This window comes from Mycteria americana, chromosome 5 (genome assembly GCF_035582795.1).
Source record: "Mycteria americana isolate JAX WOST 10 ecotype Jacksonville Zoo and Gardens chromosome 5, USCA_MyAme_1.0, whole genome shotgun sequence".
NCBI lineage: Eukaryota > Metazoa > Chordata > Aves > Ciconiiformes > Ciconiidae > Mycteria > Mycteria americana.
Window position 1 is genome coordinate 31,047,368 of NC_134369.1, and position 19,794 is coordinate 31,067,161.

Here is a 19,794-nt window from a genome sequence, read left to right on the forward strand (position 1 = left end):
AGGACAGTGGGGAGGACCCCTTCCAGTTAGGAAGGGGTGGCAAAACCTGACTCTGGAGGATCTTCTTTCTCCTGGCAGTCCTTGCTTCACCAGTGCCTGTTGCTTTGGGACAGGTAGATAGGAAAACTACTTGAGTTGTTTTGATGCAGGAGCTCACAATGAGCCCTGTGTTACACAAAATTTAAGTAGAGAGTTACTGCCTGAGGAGCTTGCAGTCTTAAAAATGAAAACAAAATGCTGTTCTGGCTTTGTGTTACTGTAGGAATGACACCTTTTCATTGCTATTTGACCCAGATAACTAGTCTGATAGCAAGACAGCCCAATTATCTTTTAGGTTAAATCCTTTGTATTTTGCATGTACAGAAGATGCAAATACCTGTTCTTATATCTCTTCTAAGACCGATCCACTCTTTTGGGCTTCAGCCTGTGTCCTTTCCAAGCAGTTAGCAGATGTTTTAATTCTTGCTTTACAGCTGCTTTTTTTTAATATCTTGGTATGAGCTGGTGCACTACTTGTAACATTTTGAATCCTTCATCAGGTGCAACCAAACTTTGAGCTCCTTGTGCAGTTAGGCAGCCTGTATCTTGTAAGCCCTGCCCTGTTCACATCAGTAGTAAAGGAGCAGGTTACAGCCAGAAGCAGTTTAGTTTCCCAGGTTGGTTTCTGTGGGGTCATCCCAAGGAATCCAGAAATGCACCCAACCCAATACCTGAAACAGAACATAGTCATACATGGAAGACTCTCTTCAATCATACACACACATGCTGATGCTTTCCCTGCACCACTAATGGACATTTTTGTGGCTGCTGAGCTTTCTGCATGTAATTGGCCATTTTAGTAGCAGCCCACTTTCCCCTGAAAAGCCATTCCCACTGTAGCTGTTGCCTCAGTGACCTCCATGTAGGAGGGATAGAAGGGGTATCTAGATCAGCTGTCTGCAGGAAGCAAACCTAGCTGAATCTGTCATTGTGAAAGAGGAATGCTGCATGACCTTTAAGTGGGCTGAGCACTTTCAGTTGTGTTGCTTAGTCCCTGTCCTTGTCTTTGAAAAGGTGCTGGTAAACAAATAAAGATACTAGTAAACAATCAGTTCCTGACAGGCCAGATCAACTTCAGTCATAGCCATTCAAGGACGGAAGAGAGCTTGTATCTTCAAGAAAGAGAATCAGCTTCTTTGCTTCTGTCTTTGTAGCATGCCACAAGGGCACAAGAAGATTTTCTTTCCCTGACAAAATGTTTTGTATGTGAAATATCAAATGTAGGCTTCACCCCAACAAGAATTCAAAATAATGATAACACAAGACTGAACTCAGATTAGCTTACAAAGAGAGGTCTCAGCTTAGTTAAGCTGCATTAACTTGCATTTGCTGTGGTTCACGAGCATGCATGTTGTCTCAAGTGCTGTAACATGGTCATGTGTCCAAATGTAGTAGCCAGAATATTTTTAAAGGCAATGTAAGCATTGATCATAACTAAGGGAAAATTGCATTAAAGGTTATTTTATACACCTTCCTAAACCCTCAATTAGGAAAGCACACGAACTTTCATACATTCTGAGTTATCTTGGTATAATCAAGAGGCCAAAGTTCCTTTAAAGAAACATTCTTACACAGTATCTGCATACCAAACATTACAGCCTTATGCTAGTGAAGGTGCTGAGAAACAGCAAAGTTAACTGGAAGCTGTGTGTGTAAAAAAAAAAAAAAAAAATTTTAGTCTATCCTTTTGGTCTAGGCTGAGAACAGCCAAAAAGTAAATAAAAGCAAGTATGATTTACTACTTTTAAGAACTAAACAAAAAAGTTGCTCTGATTGCCTTATGTTGCTTTTTCTTTTGTGCCAGTGAGCTGAGAAATAATCTAGCACTGGCCATATTTTGCTTTGTTCCCCATGATTACACTGTGCTCATTTGAAGCACTCTCATGTGGTAGTGATATCCTTATGTATCAGAACCAACTGCACATCACTCTTGCAGAATAAGTACAAAGACAACTTCTGTCAAGCAGAGTTTCAAGAACCTGCTTTTTCCTGGGTTCTAGCAATGAACCTTAAAGCATAGACAAAAATTCTCTTTGCATCACTCCATATTGAAGGAATACAGGACAATGCCCAGGGTAGAGAAAATCTATCTCTTGGGCCAGAGGAGAGGCATCTTGGGTTTTTGTGCTGTCACAGCTCAGCAGAATAAAACAAAGCCTTCTGGTAGGGTACATAATTAGTCTGGACTCCTATGCACTACTCTGCTGCAGCTAATTACAGCTCTAGTTTAGGACACTCAGCTCATGGCCTGTCCACCTAGATCTTCTACCTGAACGTCTGTTTGAACCTAGTCTGTGTTTTTAACAGTGCTCAGAGCTCTTTGTCAGTGTGCTGCTCTCCTTTCTCAAGGGGTATGATACATGAGTGTTAGCAGGTGTCAATCTATGAGCAACGTCAAATCTACAACTAGTGCAGCTCTGGATTTAATTTTGCTGTTGTCTTACAAAGTTGAGATTTCAGGAGGGCAGGCCCCTTACTAAGCCAAAAATGGCACGTCCCTAGGGCTACCATAGATATATATGGACCTGATAAAGAAAGACCATTTCTCCAACCTAGTGGGTGAGGCTTAGAGCCTCTTGGAGCAGCCTTAGGACAAGGAATGAACTGCATGGCTTGCTAACTTCCAGGAGGCTGTCACATACAAGAACAGCACGTGAAGGGAAGCAAGCCCTTACATTGCAGTTGTTACTGCAGCTTGGATTTTGTCCTCTCAGAGATGTGCACAGCCCACAGCTTGTTCACTGACACTTCTGCTGGAAAATAGGAGGGAAGCAAAAGGTAATAGTCATCACCCTGTTACTGATAAAGATGAAAAGACTAATGTATGTATTTAAGATATTACTGGTCCAGCCCAAGAGTTCTTGTTTGTTAGCTAACCTGCATGTCCCTTTTGTTCCAGAGTTGGCCCCTATCTGACAAAACGTATTCAAAAGCTAGCCTTGAACATACTGGTACATAGGAGCCCCTCTGGATGTGACTCAGCAACTCTCTTGGTTGAGTTGCCAGCATGAGAGCGTAGGAGCAGGACATAATGTGAGAGTCTGCTCTGCCTAAGCAATCAGCCTCCATTTGCTGTCTTACTTCCTAGCCACACGTGTCAAGTTACTGACGTGCTGAGAGGCTGGATGTAGTTTCCTCTGTATTTTTCCAGCCACATGTTACTTGTAGCCAGAAGAGTTTGTGCAGCAAGACAATGTGTCCTACTTCACTTCTCACTTGTGAGACCTACCTGTCTGCAAAAGACTTGCTCCAAGATGCTCCCTGCAGGGAAATTGGAAGCAGGTATTTTTTTCACTTCAGTTTTTCTTTAGTGTTTAAAAAGAGAGCAAAAGCAAGCAATGCACAGCTGGTTTTCTCTGTTTTAATGTACAAAATAAGCATTTTTCCAACATCTTTTTAAATGATAAGAAAAAACAATCCCAGACCTTGCTCCTTTAGAAGATGCTTCTAAATCATTAAGTCCTAAGTTCCACAAAAAAGGAAAAACAATCTCTCTTCTGTTAGCCTTAGCAGCTGTTTCACTAACTTCCCCTTAAGTAGACCAGGTGCACTTGAGCATTTTCCTTCCATCCTACTGTGTATTTTCTGTCCAACCTTCATGAATAACAACAATAAGACTTACAAAGTATGTGCAATGTTGTAGAGTCAGGTACAGCAGTAACAGGCAGGAGATCACAGCTGGGTCCCAGCCAGACTGAAACAGGGTGCAGCTTAACAGTAACGGATTTTCCATGTTGATGAATGAGTGATAACCAATGCCTTGTTTTCCTTGCAGTGGATGGAAAGAAAGAAGTCTTGATGAGCTCCTGAGAATTGTATTCAGTGCTCCTCAGCCAGCATGGAAATTCCTAGAAGAAACTAAAGGAAGGACATCTTGTCCTATTCCCCAGGTTAACATGCCCTGTAAGAATCAGGAAAACATACAATCTCTCTCCCTGCTGTGTGCGTAAATCTGGAAGGAGTGGAGTCTTCAAACCACTGGTACAAAGTTCACAAACTTGGTGAAGTTTCTCAATAACAGTAAGTCCTAAACATATTCTGAAGTGATGTTGCTGATCCTGGTTTTTGTGGGGAAGGTACACGTTTCCTTGTGACCAAAGCTGGGTCTTCCATGTGGGCAAGGTCATTTCTTCTGAGGACTGGTGACTCTCCGGAGACCTTTCAATCGACTAAGCAATTCCGTAATGAAGTCCTACAATGAGAATTGTTTGAAGAAGGATGTCATGTTAATTCCAGTGCTCGCCAGCCCAAAGAGTATTATGGTGCTTGCATTATTCCCACATTCGCCTTTGTGTTGAGCAGAAACCAGAATTTTGACATGTATTGAGCAAACCTATATTTTAGCTTAAGAAAGGAGACCTTTTGATGGATGAGAAGGGTCTAAAAGCCCCTCTACTTCCCTTCCCCTGTCTCCCTCTGGAGCAGCCATGTTTACTTTCTCCCCAGGAGCCAACCTGCCCCTCTTCATCCCAGATACCTGCTTTTTCCACCTTGAGATGACCTCAGGATGCTGTTGTCCTCTGTTAGGTTCCACTGCTTCCTGTTGCCACCATAACCTCCTGCCCACTTCTCCTGCCCTCCCAATCTAGGGCAAAGCAAGCTGTCCCTCTTGTTGAACCTGTAAAGCTCCATGTTGTGGATTGCAAACCATCTCGGAGCTGTGCCAATTCTACAAGGAAGTAGCTGGCAAGAAGAGGTGGTGCAAAACACACACGGGACTAATGATAACCTGGAGCAGGGATTGAGGACAGGCAGAGCAGATAGATGAGCAGTTAATGGAGATAAACCCCGACTACTTTGCTGACACAGCCAAGGACTATGAACTAAACTGGACCATCTGGTTATTCCAAGCAGAAGCCTAGTGAGTAGTGCAAATTTTACCCTCTGCATAACAAGTAACATCACCATAAAGGAGTGTGCAGCCTTTCTTCACCCAAAGAGATAGCTGCATGTCCTTGTAATTACACAAGGTCACTGGAAGTATTGCAGCTTGTTACCACTTGTGCTGTGTGGAAGCCCAGCTCCCTCACTTGGGTGATCAGAGGTTGCCTGCCACAGCATGCTCTGGAAGTAAATGCATAGGATCATACGTACCTTTTTAGTCAGTCCCTTTAGAGGAAACCAGTTTGTTTCCTCTGTCTGCTTTCTGCAAATACGCTGCTGTGATCTTTCAAGGGGACTGGATTCAAGATCACCAGGGTGAAAGTACGTATTTTTGCCAATGGGGCAGCAGTATCTGTAGTTAGCAAGTACCATGCTGTCCGCAAGACACTTTCATGGCTTACAAATCAGTAGAGCAAACTCTTTTCAGTTTTCTCTCTGGGAATGTGGAGTTCTTGCCTAAGATCTGAAATTCAGACACTCTGAAAACTATTTCCCTATTGCCAGCCTTGTCTGCTGAGCCCCTGCTAGGAGACTATCTGTAATGATTGCTACAGCTGAGTTTAATTTCAATGATAGTCGTGCATCCACATCATTTTCTGTATGTTTATCACTGTACAGCTACATAGGCTCAATAAGATGTGGAGACTGATGAATGATGTCCAAGCACAATGTTCACATGCAACGCATTGACTGAAGCAGTGATGGGGGACCCTATTTTGCACAGGTAAGCAGTGCAGTGAAGGTAATTGCTGTACGGTGCATGCACTACACTGCAAAGTATTGGGCTCCACTCCTTTGGACATTGTGACAGCTTGTGGGATTTCTTTAACTCTCTAACTCAAAACCGGTACTTGTAACGTTCACATGGGAAAAAAACCTCATGTAAAACTAACTTACATGGCCACTGCTCAACAATTATCTGCCCAATCCAATCCAAGGGCCATCCTACATTCCTGTCACTTATAACGGTAGAGTGGTTTAAGCTAAGAATGCATTTAGGTAACAGTGTGCAAGATGGTTATGTGAGCTGTATCACTGTCTATGGCTTTTCTACACTGAGGACCAAATAGCAACTCAGCTTGGTCAGCTTAGGATGTCCAAAACATGGAATGAACTTTCTTTGGTTCTAAAGTGTAATTCCTTATTTGCTCCGCCTTCAGCTCACCCATGTAGATTTACATGTATTTTTCTAACACAGCAGAATAAAGTGGCCAACACTTCCCATTGGGAATTAAACAAATCTCCAGTGTCATGTTAGGCACAGTAATATCTTAGCTATTCAGCCAAGCAGCAACAAAGACACACTCTTACAGCACAGTATAACCTATTGATGGTGCTTCACTTACCTCTGTCGGGCTGGAGCACTCATGGAGGATTTCCTAAAAACCAAAGAGGAGTCATTTTAGTATTTTATGAGTTGACCTATTCTTCCCTCCCTACAAAAAGGGTATAGAATTTTACTGTTTTTGACAGTCTAAGACACAGGGAAGCATCATGCAACACTGAATACACGTATTCTGTACCCCACACACCACTACTTCTCTTTATGAAGGAAGTCCCTAACTTAGAGTCACCAAGTCCCTCTATCTGACCTGTAGTTTTAATTTCAGTTCTTCATTAGGGACCTCCAGGAGATCTTCAAGATCAATTTGTGGTTCAGGAGCTTCTGCGTCTGTTTCCTCTCTTAGCTAAAAAGGAAAAAAAACCCAAACCACAATTAATAAACCTTCAAAATTCTAAGAACTCTAGAGGCCATCTTTAAAGAACTGAGCAGCTGAGAAGGAACTAGTTACAGTAAAACTATGCTGCAAAGTTGAGGTCAAGATATAAATAATCTCAAAATAAGGAAGTTCTTATAAAGAGGGCATGGATTCCATCCCCTCTGTGGTGTCTGCTACAGCCACACATCCTGATGTACACATTCTTCATCTTTTCCCACCTCAACTCTTGATACCACTGCTCGGGGATTGTCGTCCATCATGGGAAGACCCTTTCAAGAATATCCAACTGCAATTGCCAACTGCAATGCAATGTAAGCCAGCCTTGGACAACCCTCATCTATGAAGATTGTGCACAAGTGTTTACCAAACAGAAATCCAGCGGGCGTAATCTTCGAGAGGCATAACTAATACAATGAGATTTTAGACTTTTAGGCTAAATACATTCACATAGTTGGTATTTATACTAAGGCTTTTTACAGTAATGGAGAGAAAAACAATTATGCTTTTGAAAGGCCTAACAATGCTTTGCCAGCTTTCTCTAACAGACATGAGAGGGATATAATAGTCTCCTCTAATGTAAGAGAGACCCCAGGCTTTGGTGATTGGAGTAATAATCTTGTAATGCATGGGGGTGTTAGCTAGAAATATTTGTAAACTTGATCACATACACATTTTAGCTCCACATGTCTCTACAAGACTGCAAGGAGAGCAGGCTGTGGTTTCCAATGTATTTGCAAAATGAATCTTTGACAACACAACACTAGTGATATTTTAACATAGTAATCAGCAGAATAAGGATACTGAGTAAACAGTGCAGTACGTGATTGCTGGGTAGCATTTATGGATGTGTGTGTAAAACATTAAACAATAAAGGCAATACTTACGGGAAAAAAAGAAGCTTGTTCTGAGCAGCCTCTGATACCAAGTCAGAGAGGAAGTAGAAAACCTTTGTTCAGCTTTGTTATGCAGCTGACTTGAGAATATGTAATAAACCACAGTTAAATATATTGTACTGTGACCCAGACAGCATTTCTTCTTAAAAGTAATAATTTTCATGTGACTGTTTAGACAACAGGTGTTGATCCAGCCTGACTTTGTTTCTGGCCTAAGAAGCAAAATAGGCCAGGAGGGTGAGACAGGGTAGGAACTCCCTATGGCTTTCTGGTCCTACTGCGGATGGTGTTCTGGCTTCCACGTGCAGGGAATCATCTTGAAAATCAAAATTGTCTCCCGAGTCTTAGTTTTGTTGCAAAAAAGCCTCATGACAGTAAACAGTATATCATTCAGATTATCTGTATCGGGAGGCGATGTTTGAACTAACCTTGCTGGCATTTGAATCGGCAATGCTGTTTATTCTGACTCGATCACATGGGTTTGTGGAAGACACTGAGGAACGTTGCACTGCCAAGGGCAGGTGGAGCAAAGGAAGACGCCGACAAAGAGACAATGTAATGGAAGTCGATGGATCCAAGGAAGCCCAGACTAGCAGGGCTAACTAAATAGTCTTGCCACAATGCCCAGAGGAGAGCAGGAGGACCTGCTGGACACCTGGGTGATTACAAGTAATTTCCTGTGGCACATGTATTTATTTGAAAAGATCCTATGTAACCCCCTGTTGTACCCTATTAACAGTCTCTGACCTGGTACAGCATCATGTTATGTAGTTCCTGGTAGCAAATCTCTTAGGTTGGCCCAAATACACCAGGAAGCTGGGAAACCTGTTGTGCTGGAGAGATGCTAGCGAAGGCAATCCACTGGCAATCTGTTCCTGTAAGGGCATGGCTGGATTTCTCACTTGTGCCTTCTGGGATTTTGTAGTAGGGAAAAAAATATCCCCTTTGGGCAGCTACTCTGATGACAGTAAATAGCTCCTAATTCTCAGAAAACCAGAAGTGATAAAGTAACCTGACTTGTTTGTTCTGACACCTTTACAAGTGTACATCTGTAGACTTGTCCAAGTAAGAGTAGCACACAGGGACCCTCATCTTGGGTCATGTTACTGGTGGTACCAAGTGCTTCTTGTCTACCTCAAAAAAAAAAAAAGACCAAACCCAAACCATCTCTTTAAAACCACAATAATTCCCCAAAGGGCAAGATGTTCTGTTACTCAAAGCAGCAGCCATTCTCCTTGCTTATCTCTGGCAAATCTCAACAGTCAGGCTAAGGGCTCTCTGAACTGAGCTACCAGGGACAGTCCCTTAAATGCCAGTGCAGGCATGGCTGGCAAGCGACACCGTCACTGCCGCTGTTCTTTTGAACAGCCTTCACTTACCAGGACCACCACTCTAGCACTTCGCAGACACGCTAAATTTTGCCTGTCTGACTAGGTCTAGCAATAACATCTGCTCCTATGTACACTATATAATGTTTCGTAATGCATTATCAAGAGGCCTAAGATACAGCTGAGAATTTATTACTATCATTTTAGAAACTATAGAAAACAACTGGAAATTCACAATTAAGTCTTGAAGAGATTATGAGCTGTTATCCTTTGTCATTTTTACTAAACAAGCTATAAAATTGTTTGGGAAGTCTAAGAATGTTAATTAACAGAACAGGAGCAGTAATACACTCATTTTCAGAGGAGCCATGCATTTGCGACAGAAGGAAGGACCTTTTTCTCCATATTTGTTTTCTGCTGCATGTTCTTTGCATATGGCAAATTAAAACAGAAATTAACTGTTTATCTCTCCCAACATGGCATGAGAACCTGGTACATGCCTACAAATATCAAATAGGAAACAGTCTCACAGAAAATGATGATAATAATGATGATAGTAATAAACAACAGCAACAACAATAATCAAGACAGCCACAGAGACATTTCCTGAAGTTTGGCTCTTCAGCTGTGGAGCTGACACCGTTCTATGGCTCTCAGGCCCAGAAAATCAGCCTGGGCAGACAAAAGCATCTCTGTACCATCATGGCATATAGCACAAAAATCACCTTTCCTGGGCTGTTCTAACATGTCCACTTCCACTGTTGATTGCAATTTGAAACTGCTGATCCTCAGAGTGGAAAACTTTAAGCAATCATCAGCTCTTTTTTCCTTGTATCTCAAACAAGTGCTTAATGCTGTGCTGGCGTGCAAATACAGAAAACAGGGCAGAAAGGGCTTGACAGTTCATTTAGTCTGTCCCCATCTAAGACATGAATAAGCTGTTTTACATAATTTGCTAATGCATCTATGTCTTCTGTTGGAAGATGTACTGGGCTGTAAGTCAAGAAAGCTATGTTCTCTTACTGCATCAGCCATTGCCCTACAGATAAAAGCAAAACCATTAGTCAAGCTATTTAAATGGGTTAAGACCACGATGTACAATGTGGGAAATCCTTTCACCTTTTCCTGTACCACACTCCAAAGGAATTATCTCAAACATGGAAAAGCACTACCCCTTCTGAAAGCTCCCAGTGTAAGTGCCATCCATCTAAGCACAAAATATGAATAGAAGTGATACTACCAGGTTAAACTTTCAGTGTATCCAGCCAGTGCTGAAACTGGACTTAAATGTCACACCGCACTGAAGAAAAAATGTCATGTACCCTGCAACAGCCCAAATAAAGACTGGTACCATTCAGGTGCTGGACCTAGGCACTCCTGGATGTTTCTTAGTGGGGCAGCTCTCAGATCAGCAGGAAGAATTTAGGAGGGACTGATCCTGGTGCAAAGGGAATCTCAGGCAAGGAAGACAGCTCTGGGGGTTTGTGAAGATGAAGGCATAAGATCTCTACGTTTGAGCATGTATTTTTTTCTTTCTTCCCCTGCTGCCAGTAAAGTGTCCAGACTCTGCAGCTACAGATACAGCATTATCCAGGGTGTCTCATTCAAACAGCAGCTACACTGTTGTGACTAAAAAGAACAAAGGTACACCGGTAACTCTAACGCAGCTAGCTTAGATACTGCTCGCAGCAAAGCCACTCACCACATGGAGCTCAGCGACAAGAAGCATCCCGGGTTTGTACATCTCTCTAGGTTCTGCTCGTGCTGAGCAATAGCTACACCCCCCAAGCAGGTGCAGGACCAGGCAGTTTAAAGCTAGTTGGATTGTATCAGTGCAAGCTTCTCTGACTGCAGACACACCGGCCAGACAGAGTGCTGTAGCAGGTGGAAATAAGATACCTAATGAAGACTGAAGCTGAGAAGCTATTTCCAGTAAGGCAGAGCAAGCAAACTCCTGTCCCAGCACCCAGGGCCTCTAGTCCTACTCATCTGATGAGTGAGGGGCTGATTTGCCCCAGCTACTCACCCGGCATTGGTACAGCTCCTGTAGCTGGGTGTTGATCCATTCCTCCAGGTCTAGCCAGCGCTGTAGGTCTTTGCGGTTGTACTTTATGGTTAACTTGCCCAGTTTCCTGTGTGATGATTCCTCCCCAGGTTTCTCTGGCGTCTGGAAAGTCACCCGGGGCAGCGCACTGGAGTTGCTGGCCATGCTCACCTCTTCTTCCTCCTCCTCCTCCTCCTCTGATGGCAGGAACTCGCCTTTCTGTGGGCTCCCTCACTCCTTTTCTCTGTCTCCTTTAACCAAGGCCTCTTTGCAACTAGTGGCTCACAGCACAAGCCACTCACAGATGCCGAAGGCAGGCAGCATTGGTGATCCCAGGGAGAGAGGTGGGGGAGACCACACGGCCGGGGCAGCAGGCAGGCTCTGCAGGCAGAGTTACAGCAGCAGATTCTTGGGTTTCACCATCGGCTGGGCTGACAGGAGCAGGGAGGCAGGCAGAGGAGTTGTTGTAATAACATCTCTTGTTAAAAGAAGCCAAGTGAACCAGGGAACTGATGAACCAAGTTTGTTAATATTTAACGCAAGTCAGCTCCAAGAGGTGGGGAAGGAGGTTTTAAATTACTGGTTTCCTACAGGCATAACTTACGTGCATGTGCAATTCCAGAGGGCTGATCCATACATAATGCATTGAATCCTGCTGTGTTCAAGCTCCACAAGCCTCTGTAAACTGCTTTGCCTGCAGCTACAGGGTCTAGCACCCATTGAAATGGTGTATTTGGCATTTTCCAGCTAAAGCACTGGACCCAGTGCAGATAAGGAGAAGTGGTCTGGAGTCAGGTGACTACATCCACTATTTTACAAGAGTGGGAATACTAGGTCAGTAACACTGAAAGCCAAACTTGGACTCAGCAGTCCCATTTTACATTGTTCTACAATCTGTACATGTATTCCAGCTTTCTCAAAAATTTCTGTAGAAATCCCAGTGGCTTGAATTTGAGATCATTTGAGCAAGGTGCTTCTGAGATAAAATATCTGCGCTCTTATTTTTAAAAGTACAGTATTTGACATGATGACACTGCAGGAGAAGGCCTGTCTAGGGATATAGCACCGTCTCCCTCCCACAGGAAAGTATTCATGGTAAACAAGTTCACCTGCTGAAGCATCATAAATTGCTATCATACTATATATTATCATTGCTTGGTTTACAATCCCTTTCTTACTGGAAGACAGGTTAAAGGTCTGCAGCATTATTGCCCGATGCCATTTTAGAAGCATACGTGTGAGCAGCACCGTTCAGAGGAACAGAAATCAGGCTGGCTGCGATTACGGGGTGCCAGGACACTGGGACACCTGCGTTCCCTCTAGATGCTGTATCACACCTCTTTATTCATCTGTTCCCAGAGCTCTCCGGCCACCTGCCCAGGGATGTGCCCTATTGAATGGACAAGCTAGCTGAGACCCTCCATCGTGAAGCAGATCCAACAACCCCAGTCTCATGATTTATGTGGAAAAAGCAAGTAAGTCTCAGCTGCTCCTGGCAGCCAAGGTACTTCCAGTTTGGAGACCAAGAGCTAGATAAATCAAAGGAAAAGCAACCAACCCTTCTCCCACTGATAGCTGCTGCTGGGCAGCATGGGGCAGTCTGCAGGGGGGCTGGTCTCCTCTGGAAGTCATACCCAGTCCCCCTGCCAAAGCCACATTCCTGTGCTGGTGGTACAGGGATGGTGGTACAGCCAGGGATGGTGATACAGCCAGCCAGCAACATCTTGTACAAAGCGGGATAGAAAAATGGGCAGGGCCATTCCAGCCCTTTTTTTCATCCTTAATTTGAGCAAAAAATAAAAGCCTTTTCTGATGGAAAATTCTACAAAATGCTGATCCTGAAACTTGCTTCCACATCAGTGAGGGATAAAGTATTGAAGTATACCTGAAACTGATATAATCTCCTCTGCTTTTCAGACAGCCTAAAATTTCTATTCAGAAGACAAGTGTCAGCTATTTAATTTAAGCAGCTTTACCGATTTTTCCTCACTGCTTGGCTGTATCCTCCCTCTAATCTCACTCCTAAAGATGCTTATTTAGACCAAAATTTCCCAGAAAAATCCGTGTTGCAAGAGGTTCAGACCATACTCAGGGAGTGAAGATTCTTCAGATTCTTAACTGTTAGAAACCTTGCAAAACCTATTGAACATCTTATAATGTGTTTACAACTACTGAATTTTCAAAGGTTAATATACTGGCCCAACACAGGCAGATTTTCACAAGGTAACTCTGGACCAAAGGACACACGCTGCCAGGTGTCAAGTTCCCATCTCCAAATAGAAGTGCTCTATTTTGGTGTTCAAGGACTGACATTTTTTAACAGGAGAAAACAACCTATATTTTCTTTGGTCCCGAGGAACTCCAGATAGGCTAGCATTAAGACCAGAGAAAGAGGACCAGACTTACAAGAGAAGCTACCTGGCATCCCTGAGTCAGTCCAAAAATTTGCAGCAGCTGAAGGGCTGGCAGGGAAGTTACCCCCTTCCTCCATCCCCAGTGCTGACTCTGGTGCTCTTCGTTGAGCAGTTCATTTCAGCTCTACGTGAAAGATTGGGTTTGCCCTGTTAATCTTCTGCTAGCATCGTTGAATTTATGAAGGATCCAGAGGTCACAGGATAGGTGTGAGGAAGAGGGAAAGGGGAATATAACCAGCCCTAACGGCTCTTCAGACAGCTTGAGCTGCTGTTGACTTGTAACCTCACTTGAGCGTGAGCAATACGCTGAGATACCACATCTGAAGAGGTCCACAGGCAGACTCAGCCCACTGTCTGTACTCTATCAACAAAGTAATAAGCAGCCCCTGGTGCCCTCGTGCTGCTCTATCAGTGTCACCCTACAACAGCATAAGACATTGAGAGGGGGATGTCAGGGGGCCCTCTCAGGAAAGCTGCAAGCCAAAATGAGCCCGATTACAGGACGTTCATCATACTGCTTTGGCTTATATGAGCTTAGTCATAAATTCTTTGTAATAAGAAGGTGGCAATATAGAAATAAACGTTTACAGATAAAGTAGGCCTCCTCCAGTAATAAACTGTTTTAATCTATCATTAAAGCAAGAGGAAGAAGCAAAAAGACTGTGTGCAAGATCGCTCCGTGAGGGTGTGGTAGAAGTTCCTGCAGGCACAGGACTGGGTGCCTCATACAGGGTAAGTGATATTGTCCCCTTTGAACGAGGCAGCATCTCCTACGGGTGCACCAGCCACCTGCCAGTGCTGGTAAGTGCCAGCTGCCGCCAAACAAGAAGCAGCTGCACGACTCTTTTCACAGTGCTGCACCCCATCCTGTCCTTTCCTCGCATCACAGCAGATTCAGGTGGCCAAAGGGACAGAAGGACATTCACCATTTTGTTTGGACATGCACAGCGGGGGATCTCAGAGATCTCAGGCATGGCTATGAGATGAAATCTTGTTTTCAACCTACTTATCTCTCCTTATAGCCTTGGGCATACAACCTGGACCAAAATTTCAGAAGCAAACACACATACTTGGGCAACCAAGTCATCTAATCGGACACCCTGTTTTTTCACTAGAGCTGCGCACACGTAAGCTCCAATGGACCTCCTGCTGCAGCTGCTGGTGATCATGTCCTCTGCAAATCTGCTTATCATTTATGTAGGTGAATAAAGGGGGTTTAAACATGGCCAACACATTTGAGTGTTAGACTGAAACACTGCGCCTCAGTTTCCATGTGTGTGACCTGGGATTGCTGCTCCTCCAGGGCTGCTCTAAGAATGAGGTTTTGCCTCTGAAAGGAGTGGGGGGATTCGATACTGTGGAGTTGGGCTTTTGTGACTGTCTGTGACCCCAGAGAGGGCCACCAAACCAAGCTGAGCATCTGCATCATAGTGCCAAGCAGCTGTGACGCTGATCCAGGCAGCAGAGCAACCAAGTGCATGAGGCAGATCCGGTTATGCTCCTCTGGTCTTGAAGCTAACAACCTCCATCCCACAGCTGTGACCTAAGCTGGTGCTTCTCTTTCTCTCTGAGCTGATGACTGTGGTGTGTGCTCAATAATTCAGGAGGGCCCCGGCTCATCTTTCCAGAGAACCAGGTCGGCCCCTTTCCCTTGAGTCCCAGCCTAGAGAGGAACGTTTCCCTTCAAGACAGCCAGAAGCCACTCTCCACCTGTTCTAGAAAATAATCACTTTCCCTGTGGTTCCAAACATGGTAGTTAACACAAATTAAACCAGGGAAGGCAGCAGAGGTGACTGCATCAATACTGCGTTGACACCACAAGGTAAAGAGGTTCTGCACCCTCCTGTGAGCAGGAACAGGCACAGAAAAAAAGTTGTGTGGGTCAGAAAATGTAGCCAGGGCTGGAGATTTAAAAAAATCCAGAGCCTCGAGTGAGCAACCCCAGTACAGCCACATCTTGATATCCATCATCCACTTCCCTCTTCCCCCAGTGTCTCCACAGGAGCGTGGAAACCAAAAAGGCTACGCCGTTGCCCCAGAGCTCTAGCAAGAAGAGGGAGAGCACATCATCCCTCGCCTTCAACTCCCGGACACTTAAGGAAGCAGCCAGGGGTTTCCAGCTCACACAGTCCCCACCTCTCACCCGAGCAGTGCTGCTACCTTCCCACCAGCATGCGGAGAGGAGCCTATATATTCTTCAGTCAGGCGATGGGTAATCAGCCTTACTCCTCTCCCCCGATAGTCTCACCTTTCATAAGGCAATGAAAGGGCAGTGAGAAGGACGAATGCCAAGAGGCAGAGGAAAACATTTCCCAACTGAGTATTTGACTGATCAACCCAAAATTGCACTATTTGGCACCTCCCCAGAAAACAGGCAGGTCTCAGCAACAAGAGGTCAGACGACCTAGCCTGCCTGCCTGCCTGCCCGCCCTCCCTCCTGCCTCTGTTACTGGCAGTCAAGTGAAGCGTAAAGGCTAATGGCTCATCAGCAGCTGAGAAGGCTAAATGAGGAATAGTTGTACTTACTGCTTTGGCACACCAGAGGGGTAGCAAAGCCTGGACTCTCTCCTTATTTAAGCAAGTAATTCTGCTTATCTGTGCCCATCCTCAGACATCCCGTAGGCAGTGGGATGAGCAAGCAGCTCCACTGAGGAGGAAGCCCCCTCTCCCCTTGAATACTTAGGTGACGCTGACAACATGAATTAGATGCCAAATGGATTATTTGGGGATCTTTGAAAACCTGTCCATGTTGTTTTGCTGCCCTCCCTCTTGTATTGCTTTGCTGTTTCCCTACAGAAAGAGGCCTGTGGCACTGAAAGCATTATCAGTGTTTTCTTGTGGCACAGAGGTTTCAGTAAGTCCTTGAACGGTAGAGTTGGAGACAAGAGAAGCACTGGCTGAACAGATGAAGGGGATCTTCCTTGTTTTCCAGCCTGCTTTCAACATTTCAGGTTTGCAGAGGCCGTCTGTCTAGTTCTTGCACCAAGAAGTTTATTGTGACCCGATCCCCTTGAAAGGGTGCAATTACACTTGCAGGGACTGTACTGCTCACACCTGCAGGGAAATCGCCATCTACAAACACAGGGGAGAGCAGCCTTTTGCAGGAGGCACTGGCAGCTGGCCTGAAGGTGTTGAAAGTCAGAAGGTTCCCAGGGATGCAGTCACTGTAGGAAGTGATGGAGAAGGAGAGGCTGTGGGGAACTCCATGTGGGGAACTCCATGGCCAGTCCTGTTCCACTCACAGGTGCTGTAGAGAACAGCTCAGGTTGCCTATGGGGACTTCAATGGGAAATGTTAAGTTTATTCTAGTTCCTGCAAATTGAAGGTTCTTTGCTTCACATTTCCATACCTATCTCCCTGTAAAAGCCTAGCATAGACAAGACAAAAATGCAGATACTTTCTTGGTGTAACTAGCCTCAACAGCATTTTCCCTTCTTCCTTTCCCAGGGCTCACAAGGTAAACCCTTAAGGGTTTACCTTGACCAGCAACATTAAAATAAAAGCCAGTGCCATGCAGGACTGTAGACAAGAACTTCCCCAAAGAAACAATATACCCTCACTGTAACTCCCTTCCCCAAAGCTACCCTTGATACAATGGGAATGGCTCTTGGGAGGACTCAGCATCCTGTCATCCTTTCCCTTGCTTCATTCCACAAGACCAGAGGTTAGTCACAGCCCGATGAGGTCCCTCCCCGTCTCCTTCTGTTGCCACATCTTTGTGCCGTCACTTGCATCCGGGTCTCACCCCTAAACCACACCAGGAGGTTTAACCTGAGGCAAATACAACAAAACAAGCAAGCAAGCAAGCCAACCTGTCTCCCAAGCGTTAATTATACATGGAGCTGTTCCCAGGTAAAGCGCAGCAGAATGGATTCGTCTGCAGCAGCCGGTGGGACAAGCTGCTGTCAGGAAGTCATTGCAGACGGTGATGCCATGGAGCTGGGCTGCACAGCAGGGCAAAGGGGACCTGGACCAAGCCTTCCTTATTTTTCTGCCTGTTGGGGTCACTTCCTTCTGGAAGGTGGGCATCCACCTGCCGATGGGTGCTGGGGTCTCCATAGTAATCACAAGAAGGCAGGTGACGCAGGCTCCTGCACTGAGTTTGTTACAAGCCATGCGTGTCTAAGAGCTCTTATAATCTTAGTCAAATATTAAACTACGGTGCGGTTTACCCCCCTGAGTCATCTCCTGAATAGTTATTGCCAGACTGAGAGCAGACACTTCTCAAAGACAGACAAACCTTAACGATGACTCACCGTTTCAGGACCCCTTAAAAACACTCCCAAGTCATAAAGTCACACACCCTACTTTCCCTTCATGCTAATATGAATAACACATAGCTCAGCTGAAGTCGTGGGAAATTATTCGTTTGGCAGAAGACGAGGGCTGCTATGGGATTCCTAGGCTAGGAGAGCAAAAAGTAAGTTACTGAGTTGGAAGGAAAGCTGCTGCAGCAGAGAGAGGTTCCTAGTAGAAGTCCTTGATCTTGGGACTAATGTCAATTAAAATTTTAATTACTGAACCTCTCCAGAAGAAACTGGGCATAGCTAGAAACTGTGCTACTGGCACAGAGGTGGGATGCATCCCTCCTACAGTGGAGAACCAAAAATGTGATCTTTAAAGGTCAAATAAACAAGCCAGACCCATCTGCTAAGCAGAAAAAAGTGGGTCAAATTTAAGAATATAGAGAATATAAAAAGTAAGATCACATACTTAGGAAATTGTCACAAAAAAATTTAGCTGGGGGCTGATGAGCTGAAAATGGCAGAGAGAACAAGACCAAGATCCATAAAACATGTACTGTTCATAAGATGGCTCTGCAGTGAGCCTATGAATAACACTAATACGATCCCAAGACGCATTCAGCAACATATTGCCAGCAGAGAGAGAAAAGATTAAATACTTGGTAATGGTGATCCATTCTTTAGACTGTGGCATAGAATTCTGTAACACGTATTTAACAATAAAAAAACCCGAAACTGGATAATGTGCAGAAAAAAAGGCCATTAGGATAACAGAGGGGAAATGGAGACCCCACCATAAAAGAAGCGATTGAAAGATCGTGGCTTGCTTGCACTAGCGAACTGAAGACTGAGTTAGGATATGATTTCACTAAAATAAATACAGCTGAAGATGACAAAAGGAGAGAAGATTTTGAAATGAAAGGACAGTATTGCACAAGAAAACTGCATATAAAGTAACTTTAAATACTTTTAGGGTGAGCAGCAGAAAACCTTGCAGCAGGACATTAGCACAGCAAAAGCTATTAAAACCCCCTACTCTAAAGGCTAGGCTTGATCACCTTATGAAGGGGCTCATCCCTTCATAAACATTTAAAAAAAAAAACAAAAAAACCAAACCAAAAAACCACCAACCAAAAAGGGGCTAGAGATGCCAATCAAGGAGTCCTCCCAGCTTTACATTTGTAGGAGTTATGTTACCTGGCACAAGCAGAAGAGACATCACGTCCTTCAGGTTTGCAGGAAACCCTTGACAGAGATTTTGTAACCCAACACAGCTGCTGAGGTAGATTGGATTATTGCCAGTTAGACAAAAATACCAAACCAGACTGTTTAGGGGCAGTTCTGCCAGTGCAGATATCCAAGCACGGTCGCTGGTTTGCAAAGGGGATGGGGCCAACTGCTCCCTGAGCAGCGCGTTCCTGGGCCAGGGAACTGCACCGAGTCTCACTTGGCTCCAGACCGAAGGCTTTAAATATTTATCCAGGAAAAAGTGTCCTCCAGGTTAAATACAAGACAGAGCGCCCAGCAGAGTGCCTCAGGCAGTGCAGAATAAAAGAAGGAGACAACCTTGTTGCCGTTTTTATTTCTCCTGCCTGTATTTAGAAGACGTGCAGGACAGCGAGGGCAGCTCTCCCTTTACCTCTTGCACGGTCTGCAGGTGGGTCCTAAAGACCTAGGACGGAGATGGGGTCTGAGCGTGGAGTGGGAGACACCCATGCTTCTTCTGACAAAGGTTCATATAGCCAATAAGGAAAACAAACATCTCTCTGCTCTGCAGACATGCATGTTTGCTACAGCCCTACCATCTCTTTTCATGGTTTAGGCTTTGCCTATATTTTTTTTTTATACCCTACCATAGCCAGATCAAAGCAATTCCCTTTTCCAAACAGAAGTCAGTACTATATACAAATGTCAGCATCAGGCCATAGAAAGTCATGAGAGGTATTGAAAAATCATATTCCCACAACATTTCATTCCCATAGTGTTTGTCTGTGACAGCTGGGAGGGGGAAACATGTCTCTAAGGACTCTCAATAAATCCCGTGAGGATACAGGAGGCTGGATCAGAGGTACAGAAAAAAGCAGCAAGAATTGAAGCGCTGGACACCAGAATGGTCCCCAAAACCACAAAGCCAGCTGCTGTTCGATACATAGTTGCTGCTCACCATCTCTTTTCTAAGATATGCCACTCAATACCATCTCACATTTGCTGTGTTGTTTTAAGTGAT

At 44.6% G+C, this 19,794-nt stretch overlaps 1 protein-coding gene and 1 long non-coding RNA gene across 2 annotated transcripts; one reads left to right on the forward strand and one right to left on the reverse strand.

The window, feature by feature from the left end:
* Positions 1–4,162: 4,162 nt before the first annotated feature.
* On the reverse strand, positions 4,163–11,374 carry PPP1R14D (protein phosphatase 1 regulatory inhibitor subunit 14D). Its single transcript, XM_075502719.1, has 4 exons — positions 10,892–11,374; positions 6,516–6,611; positions 6,270–6,302; positions 4,163–4,231 (listed from the first exon to the last, which is right to left on the reverse strand). The coding sequence occupies exons 1-4, from the start codon at positions 11,072–11,074 to the stop codon at positions 4,163–4,165; spliced, it is 381 nt and encodes a 126-aa protein (XP_075358834.1). The 5' UTR covers positions 11,075–11,374.
* Positions 4,219–17,471, forward strand: LOC142410341 (uncharacterized). The gene is made up of 5 exons (XR_012775906.1): positions 4,219–5,109; positions 12,269–12,384; positions 13,963–14,055; positions 16,120–16,274; positions 17,176–17,471. It is a non-coding gene; the product is annotated as an uncharacterized LOC142410341 (long non-coding RNA).
* The last annotated feature ends 2,323 nt before the right edge of the window (positions 17,472–19,794 follow it).

Bases quoted from the DNA above. Each gene is read 5' to 3' on its own strand.
- PPP1R14D (XM_075502719.1), bottom strand. From the start codon at position 11,074: ATGGCCAGCAACTCCAGTGCGCTGCCCCGGGTGACTTTCCAGACGCCA. The intron at 6,612-10,891 runs GTGAGTAGCTGG...TTTCCTTTTTAG, and splicing joins AGGAGCTGTACCAATGCCGG to CTAAGAGAGGAAACAGACGC. The intron at 6,303-6,515 runs GTCAGATAGAGG...TTTGGTTTTTAG, and splicing joins AACTGAAATTAAAACTACAG to GAAATCCTCCATGAGTGCTC.